General features: G+C 48.0%; 1 protein-coding gene across 6 annotated transcripts in view; it reads right to left on the bottom strand.

Moving 5' to 3' along the window:
- The window catches only part of SLC26A11 (solute carrier family 26 member 11), an 83,719-nt gene that overhangs the window by 50,123 nt on the left and 18,951 nt on the right, over positions 1-14,645 (bottom strand). For all 6 annotated transcript variants that reach the window (XR_010243868.1, XM_063960757.1, XM_063960756.1 and 3 more), the window contains exon 3: positions 13,004-13,256. Coding sequence is in view for 5 of the 6 variants with exons in the window: in XM_063960757.1 (XP_063816827.1) it covers positions 13,004-13,225 (222 nt within the window). In the remaining variant the exon portion in view is untranslated. The remainder of the gene's footprint in view (positions 1-13,003; positions 13,257-14,645) is intronic.

The raw sequence follows: 14,645 nt of genomic DNA, 5'->3' as shown, positions 1-14,645 counted from the left end.
TGGTTTAATCCATGGAAGAAATTCCCTCTGTCCAAACGGGCCTTGGCTCGCTATCCTCTCCCTGCAGAGTTATGTAACAAGTGAGAAAATTCACCGCCGGTGGATTCTCAGGTCACCCGCTTAGTGGTGTCGTCCACTCTGCCTGTCCCCACAGTCACTTCACTGAAGGAATAGACAGATAAGCGTGTGGAGGGATGCCTGAAATCTATTTACTCCATTACAGGTGCTGTACATAGACCCACTATTGCGGCCTCTTTGACTGCAAAAGGAATTAAAGCATGGGTTCAGGCATTAGAGGAAGAGCTGCCAGGGGATATATCTGTCTCACATTACCACCACGGCCCATTACATTCAGGAGGCGTCCTTTGACGCGGGTGCGTTGGCAACCAAGGCGTCGACTACATCTGTCCTGGCTCGCTGTATTCTGTGGTTGAGGTCATGGAAGATGGACCTAGGCTTCAAAAAGACCTTGGAGGTACTCCCCTTTTAGGGGGACATTTTGTTTGGGGAAGACCTAAATAAAGTTGTGTCTGAATTGGCGGCTGCTAAGACTGCCTTTCTCCCAGATACTAATCCTTCTGCACAGAAGGCTAAAAGGTACCACTTTTCGTTCCTTTCGGCCTCAATGGAAAGCAAAAGTTCAGGCTTACCTGAGGCAATCTCGTGCTCCCAAAACCACTAAGCCCAAGGCAAAGGAATCATGGGTAGCTCGTCAGCCTGCTTCTAAACAAGACAAGCTTTCCGCATGATGGGGTGGGCCTCCCCCTGGGGGACCCCAGGGTGGGAGGCAGACTTCTGCAGTTCACCCAGGTCTGGTTAAAGACCACTTCAGGCGCATGGGTGCGAGAAGTTGTCTCTCACGGGTACGTAGTCTCCTTCAAGAGACGGATCCATTAAAGGTGCAAGCTTTGCAAAAAAGTTGTGAGTTCTCTCCTGAATACAGGAGTGGTAGTGCCGGTTCCTCTGGCCCAGAGAGGCAGAGGTTACTACTGAACCCTGTTTCTAGTTCTTTCCGGCCTATACTCAACCTCAAATCACTGAACAAGTTTGTGAGAGTGTCCAAGTTCCGTATGGAAACAGTGCGCTCAATTATGCTGGCTATGGAAACCGGAGACTATACGGTATCCCTGGATATACAGGATGCGTACCTGCATATATCTATTGCCATGTCGCATCAGCAGTATCTGCGGTTTGCTATTGGCAACCTCCACTATCAGTTCCAGGATCTGCTATTTGGACTGGCTACAGCTCCTCGGTTCTTCACCAAGGTCATGGCCGTAATGGCGGCCCATCTCAGTCGCCAGGGAGTCAGGATCCTACCGTATCTGGACAACTTGCTGATTCTGGCAAACTCCCACGATGTCCTCCTCAGTCATCTACAACTGACGGTAAGCTTCGTACAAGCCCCACGGATGGCTCGTCAATTGGAAGAAATCCTCGCTGGTCCCAGCTCAGAGCATGGTGCACATGGGGGCACTCCTGGACACACACAGTCAATGACTGTTTCTGTCTCCAGAAAAAGTCCTGAGACTTCAAGACAGGATAAGATACTTCCTTTGTCACCCCAGAGTGTCACTCGGAGATGCAAGTACTTGGCCTGATGGTGTCAGCATTCAACATGGTAGAGTACCCTCAATTTCATTCTTGCACTCTGCAGAGGTTAATCCTTTCCAAGTGGGACAGCCTACCTCATCGGATCAGATCTCACATGATCACTTTGACTCCGGAGGTTCGTCTGTCGCTGGCCTGGTGGATACAGGACCAGGAAGTGAGCAGGGGCCGTCCCTTCTGGATCCCCGACTGGGTCCTGCTGACAACGGATGCCAGTCTGAGGGGATGGGGTGCGGTGTTGGAGCAACCCTCTTTTCAGGGTCACTGGACCAAGGAGGAGACTCCTCCCAATAAACATTATGGAGTTGCAGGAGGTGTTCAATGCATTGACACTCGCCCTGCCTCTGGTACAGAACAGGCCAGTTCAAGTACGGTCAGACAATGCCACTACGGTGGCATACATAAACCATCAAGGGGGCACTCGAAGCCGCATGGCTATGCTGGTAGTGTCAGAAATCCTTTGTTGGGCGGAACACCATCTGCCAGCCATATCGGCAGTGTTCATTCCGAGCGTCCTAAATTGGGAAGCAGACTTCCTCAGTCGCCAGGACGTGCATGCTAGAGAGTGGAGTCTTCATTTAGAAGTCTTTCAAACTCCTAGTGGACAAGTGGAGCCTACCAGACGTAGACCTGATGGCGTCTCGACACAATCAGGTTCCGGTCTTCGGATAAAGGACCAGGGTTCCTCAAGCAGCATTCGTGGACGCACTGGCAATTCCATGGAACTTCCGGTTGCCCTATGTGTTCCCTCCGGTGTCACTCCTGCCCAGAGTAATAAGGAAGTTCAAAAAAGAAGGAGGCATCCTACTTCTGATCGCTCCAGCGTGGCCCAGACGGCACTGGTTCTCAGACCTTCAGGGTCTCTCGATAGAGCGTCCCCTTCTGCTTCCGCAGCGCCCAGATCTCCTCGTTCAGGGCCCCTGTGTATATCAGGATTTAGCTTGACTGGCTTTTACGGTGTGGCTCTTGAAGCTTCCATCTTAAGGGCCAAAGGATTTTCTGAGGCGGTCATTCAAACCATGTTAAAGGCCCGGAAACCGGCTTCTGCCCGGATTTATCATAAGGTCTGGAATTCTTACTTTGCTTGGTGCGCATCTAACAATCATGACGCTTACAAGTTTAGTACAGCCAAACTGTACGACTGTTCGGTAGTCTCCATCCTGAAACAGTGCGGCTGTGTCTTGCGTTTCCCCTACTAAGCGGAACCGATGCCTTACCTTCTCCCCATGCTCCGGCCACAGCCTGGTAATTTCTGCTGGACTTGCTAGTACATCCTACACAGACGCCCACCGAAACAGCACTGTACATGTTGGTAAGCGTTGTCACGACCCGGCGGGGAGTTGTTGGAGCGACTCTTTCTAAGGTACGTAAAACACGCTTTTTTAGAAAGATCGCTCAAAAAAATATAGTAAGACTATAAAAATAAAATAAATAAAGCTTATGGCTGCTAAAAACCAGCAGCCCATTGACCATGGTCCGGCTCCTGCCGCACCAAACAAAAAACTGAATTGCCTGAGCCAGGGATATAGGGACGGGCCCGTTGCATTCTGGGAGGTCGATCGTTTGGTGCCAATCCGCTGTCACTACCTCATATCCCAGTGTTATCCAGTGGATAACCTGTGGACGCTGCAGGAGAAATTGCATCTATACTTGGCGTTCATACATTCACTCAGGGTGTCTTACGGATTCAGCCTCCCTATGTCCCTCCTGTGACTGCATGGGATCCGTTTGTTGCCCTGAACGCCCTGCAAGAGTCTCCATTTGAACTTCTTGAGACGGTTGACCTTAAATGGTTCACTGCCAAGGTCTTGTTTTTACTGGCTATTGCCTCTGCAAGAAGGGTGTTGGACTTAGGCGCACTGTCCTGTCATCCAACCTTTCTAATATTTCATTGTGACCAGGCAGTTCTTAGAACTCACCCAGGTTATTTGCCTAAGGTGGTGTCATCTTTTCACCTTAACCGTGAGATTGTGGTTCAGGCCTTTATCTCTTCTGATTTGTCCTCCAAAGAGTGGTCTTTGGATGTGTTACGGGCTCTCCGTATATATATGTGGAGAGGACTGCCTCTATTAGGAGGTCAGATTCCCTTTTTGTTTTGTTTGATTTTCACAAACGTGGCTGGCATGCAAATAAGCAAGCCTTGGCCAGATGGATTAGATTGGCGATTGCACAAGCTTATGCGCAGGCTGGTCTCCCAGATACTGCTGCTATTAATGCCCATTCTACTCGGTCTGCTGTACCTTCTTGGGCGGCCCTCTGTGGCGTGTCCGCAGAACAATTGTGCAAGGTGGCTACGTGATTCTCTGTGAACACGTTTATTAGGTTCTATGCCTAAGATACTTCCGCCTCCCAGGATGCCTCCTTTGGACGCCGGGTTCTCATACTCGCTAAGGCGTGTCCCCTCCCTTGAGGAACTGCTTTAGGACATCCCCGATGTTTCCCTGTGGAAACCAATGTAACCTGCTGCAGAAAAGGAGAGCGTTATGATCGACTTGTTAACTCTCTTTCTGCGAGGTACACTGGGTTCCACAGGGCACCCACCCTGACGCACCTTGCTTCTATTGGTTTGTATGGCATTAGCCGGTAGTCCCTTCTCCGGTCGTAAAACTGTGGTTCTATGTAACTAACATCTACCTTCTCTCTTACCTGCTCCTGCATTGGACTGGTTAACGAAACTGAGCTCACAGTGCCTGGGGGCGGGGTTATAGAGGAAGCCCCAATGCATCCTGAGACAGCCTAAAGCTTTAGCCTGTTGGTGCCTCTGGATGAAGATCCTCTCTACACCCTGATGTTTCCCTGTGGAACCCAATGTACCTAGCAGAAAGAGAGTTAAAGACTGTGGGGGTCATTCCGAGTTGTTCGCTCGTTTTTTTCCCCCCTCGCAACGGAGCGATTAGTCGCTAATGCGCATGCGCAATGTCCGCAGTGCGACTGCGCCAAGTAAATTTGCTATGCAGTTAGGTATTTTACTCACGGCATTACGAGGTTTTTTCTTCGTTCTGGTGATCGGAGTGTGATTGACAGGAAGTGGGTGTTTCTGGGCGGAAACTGGCCGTTTTATGGGTGTGTGTGAAAAAACGCTACCGTTTCTGGGAAAAACGCGGGAGTGGCTGGAGAAACGGAGGAGTGTCTGGGCGAACGCTGGGTGTGTTTGTGACGTCAAACCAGGAACGAAACTGACTGAACTGATCGCAGATGCCGAGTAAGTCTGGAGCTACTCAGAAACTGCTAAGAAGTGTCTATTCGCAATTCTGCTAATCTTTCGTTCGCAATTTTGATAAGCTAAGATTCACTCCCAGTAGGCGGCGGCTTAGCGTGTGCAAAGCTGCTAAAAGCAGCTTGCGAGCGAACAACTCGGAATGACACCCTGTAAGTCTACCACAACTCTCCTTATTGCTTTACCAAAAGTGGGGCATAATAGACATAACTGAACATATGAGTAAAGAATGTGGGAGCACCCTTTGCACTAGAAACAAGGGCCACAGCAGAGCTATGGAGTCGTAGAGTTGTGACAATTTTGGGTGGAGATGGTACAAATGTACCAACTCCAGCTTTAAAATAATAAGAATTTACTTACCGATAATTCTATTTCTCGGAGTCCGTAGTGGATGCTGGGGTTCCTGAAAGGACCATGGGGAATAGCGGCTCCGCAGGAGACAGGGCACAAAAAGTAAAGCTTTAGGATCAGGTGGTGTGCACTGGCTCCTCCCCCTATGACCCTCCTCCAAGCCTCAGTTAGGTACTGTGCCCGGACGAGCGTACACAATAAGGAAGGATTTATGAATCCCGGGTAAGACTCATACCAGCCACACCAATCACACTGTACAACCTGTGATCTGAACCCAGTTAACAGTATGATAACAGCGGAGCCTCTGAAAGGATGGCTCACAACAATAATAACCCGATTTTTGTAACTATGTACAAGTAATGCAGATAATCCGCACTTGGGATGGGCGCCCAGCATCCACTACGGACTCCGAGAAATAGAATTATCGGTAAGTAAATTCTTATTTTCTCTATCGTCCTAGTGGATGCTGGGGTTCCTGAAAGGACCATGGGGATTATACCAAAGCTCCCAAACGGGCGGGAGAGTGCGGATGACTCTGCAGCACCGAATGAGAGAACTCCAGGTCCTCCTTAGCCAGGGTATCAAATTTGTAGGATTTTACAAACGTGTTTGCCCCTGACTAAATAGCCGCTCGGCAAAGTTGTAAAGCCGAGACCCCTCGGGCAGCCGCCCAAGATGAGCCCACCTTCCTTGTGGAATGGGCATTTACATATTTTGGCTGTGGCAGGCCTGCCACAGAATGTGCAAGCTGAATTGTATTACACATCCAACTAGCAAAAGTCTGCTTAAAAGCAAGAGCACCCAGTTTGTTGGGTGCATACAGGATAACAGCAAGTCAGTTTTCCTGACTCCAGCCGTCCTGGAACCTATATTTTCAGGGCCCTGACCACATCTAGCAACTTGGAGTCCTCCAAGTCCCTAGTAGGCGCAAGACACCACAATAAGCTGGTTCAGGTGAAACACTGACACCACCTTAGGGAGAGAACTGGGGACGAGTCCGCAGCTCTGCCCTGTCCGAATGGACAAACAGATATGGGCTTTTTTGAGAAAAAAACCACCAATTTGATACTCGCCTGGTCCAGGCCAGGTCCAAGAGCATGTTCACTTTTCATGTGAGATGCTTCAAATCCACAGATTTGACTGGTTTTAAACCAATGTGTTTTGAGGAATCCCAGAACTACGTTGAGATCCCACAGTGCCACTGGAGGCACAAAAGGGGGTTGTATATGCAATACTCCCTTGACAAACTTCTGGACTTCAGGAACTGAAGCCAATTCTTTCTGGAAGAAAAATCGACAGGGCCGAAATTTGAACCTTAATGGACCCCAATTTGAGGCCCATAGACACTCCTGTTTGCAAGAAATGCAGGAATCGACCGAGTTGAAATTTCTTCGTGGGGCCTTCCTGGCCTCACAGCACGCAACATATTTTCGCCACATGTGGTGATAATGTTGTGCGGTCACCTCCTTTCTGGCTTTGACCAGGGTAGGAATGACCTCTTCCTGAATGCCTTTTCCCTTAGGATCCGGCGTTCCACCGCCATGCCGTCAAACGCAGCTGCGGTAAGTCTTGGAACAGACATGGTACTTGCTGAAACAAGTCCCTTCTTAGCGGCAGAGGCCATAAGTCCTCTGTGAGCATCTCTTGAAGTTCCGGGTACCAAGTCCTTCTTGGCCAATCCGGAGCCATGAGTATAGTTCTTACTCCTCTACGTCTTATAATTCTCAGTACCTTAGGTATGAAAAGCAGAGGATGGAACACATACACCGACTGGTACACCCACGGTGTTACCAGAACGTCCACAGCTATTGCCTGAGGGTCTCTTAACCTGGCGCAATACCTGTCCCGTTTTTTGTTCAGACGGGACGCCATCATGTCCACCTTTGGTAATTCCCAACGGTTTACAATTATGTGGAAAACTTCCCCATGAAGTTCCCACTCTGCCGGGTGGAGGTCGTGCCTACTGAGGAAGTCTGCTTCCCAGTTTCCATTCCCGGAATGAAACACTGCTGACAGTGCTATCACATGATTTTCCGCCCAGCGAAAAGTCCTTGCAGTTTTTGCCACTGCCCTCCTGCTTCTTGTGCCGCCCTGTCTATTTACGTGGGCGACTGCCGTGATGTTTTATCCCACTGGATCAATACCGGCTGACCTTGAAGCAGAGGTCTTGCTAAGCTTAGAGCATTATAAATTTACCCTTAGCTATATTTATGTGGAGAAAAATCTCCAGACTTGATCACACTCCCTGGAAATTTTTTCCTTGTGTGACTGCTCCCCAGCCTCTCGGGCTGGCCTCCGTGGTCACCAACATCCAAAACTGAATGCCGAATCTGCGGCCCTCTAGAAGATGAGCACTCTGTAACCACCACAGGAGAGACACCCTTGTCCTTGGATATAGGGTTATCCGCTGATGCATCTGAAGATGCGATCCGAACCATTTGTCCAGCAGATCCCACTGAAAAGTTCTTGCATGAAATCTGCCGACTGGAATTGCTTCGAAGGAAGTCACCATTTTTTTTACCATGGCCCTTGTGCAATGATGCACTGATTTTAGGAGGTTCCTGACTAGCTCGGATAACTCCCTGGCTTTCTCTTCCGGGAGAAACACCTTTTTCTGGACTGTGTCCAGAATCATCCCTAAGCACAGGAGACTTGTTGTCGGGATCAGCTGCGATTTTGGAATATTTAGAATCCACCCCTGCTGTTGTAACAGTATCCGAGATAGTGCTACTCCGACCTCCAACTGTTCCCTGGACTTTGCCCTTATCAGGAGATCGTCCAAGTAAGGGATAATTAAGACGCCTTTTCTTCGAAGAAGAACCATCATTTCGGCCATTACCTTGGTAAAGACCCGGGGTGCCGTAGACAATCCAAACGGCAGCGTCTGAAACTGATAGTGACAGTTCTGTACCACGAACCTGAGGTACCCTTAGTGATAAGGGCAAATTTGGGACATGGAGGTAAGCATCCCTGATGTCTCGGGACACCAGATAGTCCCCTTCTTCCCGGTTCGTTATCACTGCTCTGAGTGACTCCATCTTGATTTGAACCTTTGTAAGTGTTCAAATTTTTTTAGATTTAGAATAGGTCTCACCTAGCCTTCTGGCTTCAGTACCACAATATAGTGTGGAATAATACCCCTTTTCTTGTTGTAGGAGGGGTAATTTAATTATCACCTGCTGGGAATACAGCTCGTGAATTTTTTCCCATACTGCCTCCTTGTCGGAGGGAGACCTTGGTAAAGCAGACTTCAGGAGCCTGCGCAGGGGAAACGTCTCGACATTCCAAACTGTACCCCTGGGATACTACTTGTAGGATCCAGGGGTCCTGTACGGTCTCAGCGTCATGCTGAGAGCTTGTCAGAAGCGGTGGAACGCTTCTGTTCCTGGGAATGGGCTGCCTGCTGCAGTCTTCTTCCCTTTCCTCTATCCCTGGGCAGATATGACTCTTATAGGGACGAAAGGACTGAAGCTGAAAAGACGGTGTCTTTTTCTGCAGAGATGTGACTTAGGGTAAAAACGGTGGATTTTCCAGCAGTTGCCGTGGCCACCAGGTCCGATGGACCGACCCCAAATAACTCCTCTTCCTTTATACGGCAATACACCTTTGTGCCGTTTGGAATCTGCATCACCTGACCACTGTCGTGTCCATAAACATCTTCTGGCAGATATGGACATCGCACTTACTCTTGATGCCAGAGTGATCCCTCTGTGCATCTCGCATATATAGAAATACATCCTTTAAATGCTCTATAGTCAATAAAATACTGTCCCTGTCAAGGGTATCAATATTTTTAGTCAGGGAATCCGACCAAGCCACCCCAGCTCTGCACATCCAGGCTGAGGCGATCGCTGGTCGCAGTATAACACCAGTATGTGTGTATATACTTTTTATGATATTTTTCCAGCCTCCTGTCAGCTGGCTCCTTGAGGACGGCCCTATCTATAGACGGTACCGCCACTTGTTCTGATAAGCGTGTGAGCGCCTTATCCACCCTAAGGGGTGTTTCCCAACGCGCCCTAACTTCTGGCGGGAAAGGGTATACCGCCCATATTTTCTATCGGGGGGAACCCACGCATCATCACACACTTCATTTAATTTATCTGATTCAGGAAAAACTACGGTAGTTTTTTCACATCCCACATAATACCCTCTTTTGTGGTACTTGTAGTATCAGAAATATGTAACACCTCCTTCATTGCCCTTAACGTGTGGCCCTAATAAGGAATACGTTTGTTTATTCACCGTCGACACTGGATTCAGTGTCCCTGTCTGTGTCTGTGTCGACCGACTAAAGTAAACGGGCGTTTTAAAACCCCTGACGGTGTTTTTGAGACGTCTGGACCGGTACTAATTGTTTGTCGGCCGTCTCATGTCGTCAACCGACCTTGGCGCGTGTTGACATTATCACGTAATTCCCTAAATAAGCCATCCATTCCGGTGTCGACTCCCTAGAGAGTGACATCACCATTACAGGCAATTGCTCCGCCTCCTCACCAACATCGTCCTCATACATGTCGACACACACGTACCGACACACAGCACACACACAGGGAATGCTCTGATAGAGGACAGGACCCACTAGCCCTTTGGAGAGACAGAGGGAGAGTTTGCCAGCACACACCAAAAACGCTATAATTATATAGGGACAACCTTATATAAGTGTTTTCCCTTATAGCATCTTTTTTATATATTTCTAACGCCAAATTAGTGCCCCCCCTCTCTGTTTTAACCCTGTTTCTGTAGTGCAGTGCAGGGGAGAGCCTGGGAGCCTTCCCTCCAGCCTTTCTGTGAGGGAAAATGTCGCTGTGTGCTGAGGAGATAGGCCCCGCCCCTTTTTCGGCGGCCTCGTCTCCCGCTCTTAACGGATTCTGGCAGGGGTTAAATATCTCCATATAGCCCCCGGAGGCTATATGTGAGGTATTTTTAGCCAAAAAGGTTTTCATTTGCCTCCCAGGGCGCCCCCCTCCCAGCGCCCTGCACCCTCAGTGACTGCCGTGTGAAGTGTGCTGAGAGGAAAATGGCGCACAGCTGCAGTGCTGTGCGCTACCTTAAGAAGACTGAGGAGTCTTCTGCCGCCGATTCTGGACCTCTTCTCGTTTCAGCATCTGCAAGGGGGCCGGCGGCGAGGCTCCGGTGACCATCCAGGCTGTACCTGTGATCGTCCCTCTGGAGCTAATGTCCAGTAGCCAAGAAGCCAATCCATCCTGCACGCAGGTGAGTTCACTTCTTCTCCCCTAAGTCCCTCGTTGCAGTGATCCTGTTGCCAGCAGGACTCACTGTAAAATAAAAAACCTAAGCTAAACTTTTCTAAGCAGCTCTTTAGGAGAGCCACCTAGATTGCACCCTTCTCGGCCGGGCACAAAAATCTAACCGAGGCTTGGAGGAGGGTCATAGGGGGAGGAGCCAGTGCACACCACCTGATCCTAAAGCTTTACTTTTTGTGCCCTGTCTCCTGCGGAGCCGCTATTCCCCATGGTCCTTTCAGGAACCCCAGCATCCACTAGGACGATAGAGAAAAAAGCATATTATATAAATATCAGCAATCGCATTAAAGCATGTACAGGTGCCTACGATTATCTTGCCCCAGGGACTCCTCCAGATCAGTAACATGCATCTCTGAACACAAGCCTGATCATTATCTTGCTGAACAGAAATGCTAAATGGCAGGAGGAGAAAGCTAAGTTGTGTTGTCCAAGACAAAAAAGACCAGCACATCAGAGCTCGTTCTCCGTTCTGAGAACAATTAAGTTTAGTTAAAAACAGAAAAGAAAAAAAAAGTTGAATGTATAGATGTGCCCTCTCTCATTGTTGCGGCAGGCACATTAAACAGCCCTTCTAGCGGCGAGCGCATTTACTAATGCCGTGCAATTTTCCCCTTTGAAAATATGTCTTATACACATTGCTACGTGAATAAGATGCATTAGCAGACTATGCTTATTAAAATTATATTTGGCATGCCTATATTCTGTGTGCAACTGCGGTTGTATCTGCATACGAAATGCTACGTTACAGTGTTTTCCTGGCATTTCGTATGCAGATACAGCCGCACACAGAAAAAAGACGCCTGAAGTTAGCAGAGTTGCACAGGAACTGCCGTCTCACTCAAATCAGGCATCTCGCAGTGCATGACGCATAGAGGCTACATGTATGAGGACGCATTTGTATTGCTGCATGATGTGTGAATGTAAATCAAATAATACCCCATTTACACCGCCGTTATAACCCGGGTCCGTTACAAGCCTATGGAGAGAGCCAGCTCACTTGTGCTTTACAGATAATGTCATCTCAAAATGTCATCAGAGAGAAGCCCTGCTAATACCCCGGGACTAGCCTGTGGTGTAAACTGGGTTACATGCTGCTGTGACATGGCTAGAAACCCGTGTTCAGTGACCAGGGCTGGAGCCGGGTTTTGGTGCAATAGTTACATACATAGAGATGTGTCAAACACTTGAAAGAGAAAGTGGAGACGTTGCTCATAACTTTATCTCTGTGGAAGGGATGTTGGATGGAGGGAATGATGGATCATATCCCTGTGTGGAAGAAATGTAAAGATTTCTAGAGATACAACGTTGAATAGTTGCCCATAGCAACCAATCAGTATCTTACTGACATTTCATAGACTGCGCTAGATAAAGGACACGTAGAAGCAATGAGGTTTGATATATCTCCCACATATACTTGTCCTATATTGTCTTCAACTGTAAGTCACGGTTTTCCTGTTTTGAATATTTGCTTATGCACTCTGTAATTGGGTGCATGGAACCCTTGTGGCGCCATATAAATAAAGGATAATATTAATAGGGATATAACAGTATATAGCTAAGAAAGTAGCCTGATTTACATGGTGGTGCTGCCACTTTGCTACAGTAAATGCATATTACTATATATTTACCATTCATGGAGGAGTCAGATATTAGTAAAATAAAAGGATTGAGAGGTGAAGATGTGATATATCTACTCCACAGCCCTGCATACAAGAGCCACTGAATATTTATTTTAAATCTGACACCGGATTCCTAAATCAATGGTATTACTGCAGGTCATAGATATAAATATGATAGCACTGAAGGATCTTCTCCAAACAGTGTCATACTGGGGCATGAATGACCCACCAGTGGAGTGGAGCAGTAAGGGACCATACTTAACAGGTGTGGTCAGTCTCAAGTGTTAGTGTGGCCAAGCTAGCACACATGCGTGGATAACCATTAGAGAATAAATACAGTATATTATATGCATAATAATTAAGCACATGATGGTGTTCAAGCCTATATATGCCTCATTACTGCACTGTACATTTGATAGGGGACGCTGATACTGACTGGCCAAGGTCTAAAGCTAAATGAAAACTGCATTCGGTCTAGTGTAAACAAAATACATGCCATTGTAAAAAAAAACTAAAACGAATCAAAAAGAATAATCAACTGTCTAAGCTCTTACCCACTGGGATGACTTAATTGTAAATTAACAAATTAATACAGATCAACAATGCCATTCCAATCACTGTCAGGAACTGTATTCATTATGTTAAAGCCTACAGCCAAAAAGAGGAGAGGACAGGGTTGCGTCTTGACCACCCACTTTGACTGGCAGAAGAACAAATTGTGGTGTAGTTTCTACAGAAGTGAACCAAGCATCCATGTTCATCAGTGGTCCTGCTCCACCAGCTAACGGCCAATCTGCTGGATTAACAATGTATATTCAAGTACACAATCTGGAACCTGACCTCTAGTGTTGGGAGTGGGCCTTCAGGCAGTGTGACCCTTCCTGTGATTTTCCCTGCACACCGGTGCAGTATTAATATTTTAGTCAAAGTCCACTTACCTCCACAGGCAGTCCAGCCACCTCTGCATAAGCAAGAGCCTGGGGTACCACTGTCAGTCCAACAGTAAATCCAGCGATAAGATCAAGCTGCATCCATTGAAGGGAATACTGTGGCAACCAGCACAGAAAGGGCAGCCTCCTCTGTAATGTTCCCCAGGAGCAGCATCTGGCCAGGGTTCTAGCAGTAATACTTCTGCCCTGCTGGTCACCCAAACACTCCATGATTGCAGTCAATCGTCACATAATAATCGTTCTAGGGAGAACAAAACGACATACACAATTAAAAATGAGATTTATGGTAAGAACTTACCTTTGTTAAATCTCTTTCTGCAAGGTACACTGGGTTCCACAGGAATAACATCGGGGTGTAGAGTTGGATCTTGATACGAGGCACCAACAGGCTAAAAGCTTTGACTGTTCTCAGGATGCTTAGCGCCGCCTCCTCTATAACCCCGCCTCAGGAGCACAGGAGGTCAGTCTTGTTAACCAGTCCAATGCAGTAGCAGGTAAAAGAGACAACAGTTAGTAGCCACATACACTACGTTCTCATGACAGGAGAAGGTATCAGCGGCTAATGCCATACAAACCCAAAGAAGCTAAGTGCGTCAGGGCGGGCGCTCTGTGGAACCCAGTGTACCTCGCAGAAAGATTTAACAAAGGTAAGTTTTACCATAAATCTCCTTTTCTGCAATGGGGTACACTGGGGTTCCACAGGGATAACATCGGGGATGTCCTAAAGCAGTTCCTCATGGGAGGGGACGCACTGTAGCGGGCACAAGGACCCGGGGTCCAAAGGAGGCATCCTGGGAGGTGGAAGTATCGAAGGCATAGAACCTTATGAACGTGTTCACTGAGGACCATGTAGCCGCCTTGCACAATTGTTCAAGTGTGGCACCACGGAGGGCCGTTCAAGAAGGTCCAACAGACCAAGTAGAATGGGCTTTGATGGCAGCATGAGCTGGAAGGCCAGCCTGTACATAAGCAATCACCATTCTAATCCATCTGGCCAAGGTCTGATTGTTAGCAGGCCAGCCATGTTTGTGAAAACCAAAAAGGACAAAAGAGGTAATCAGATCTCCTAAGAGAAGCTGTCCTCTGCACATAAATACGGAGAGCCCGTACCACATCCAAAGACCGCTCTTTGGAGGATAAACCTGGAGATGTAAAGGCCGGAACCACAATCTCTTGGTTAAGGTGGAAAGATGACACCACCTTAGGTAGATAACCAGGGCGAGTTCATAGAACCGCACGGTTACGATGAAAAACCAGAAAGGGTGACCGACAGGAGACAGGACAAGGCACCCAAGTCTGAAACCCATCTAGCAGAGGCAATAGCCAGCAGAAACAAGACCTTAAGAGTAAGCCATTTAAGGTCCACAGACTCAAGAGGTTCAAACGGAGACTCTTGTAAGGCCTCCAGAACAACTGACAAATCCCAAGGAGCCACAGGCGGGACATAGGGTGGTTGAATACGTAAAATACCCTGAGTGAATGTATGAACATCAGGCAGAGTCACAATATTTCTCTGAAACCATATCGACCAGGCAGAAATATGAATCTTGAGGGAGCCCAGACGAAGGCCTAAGTCTAGGACCTGTTGCGGAAAAGCCAAGAGTTTGGCAGTACTGAACTTGTATGTATC

This window comes from Pseudophryne corroboree, chromosome 3, assembly GCF_028390025.1.
Source record: "Pseudophryne corroboree isolate aPseCor3 chromosome 3, aPseCor3.hap2, whole genome shotgun sequence".
In the NCBI taxonomy this organism is placed as follows: Eukaryota; Metazoa; Chordata; class Amphibia; order Anura; family Myobatrachidae; genus Pseudophryne; species Pseudophryne corroboree.
This window is presented reverse-complemented; position numbering and strand designations above follow the sequence as displayed.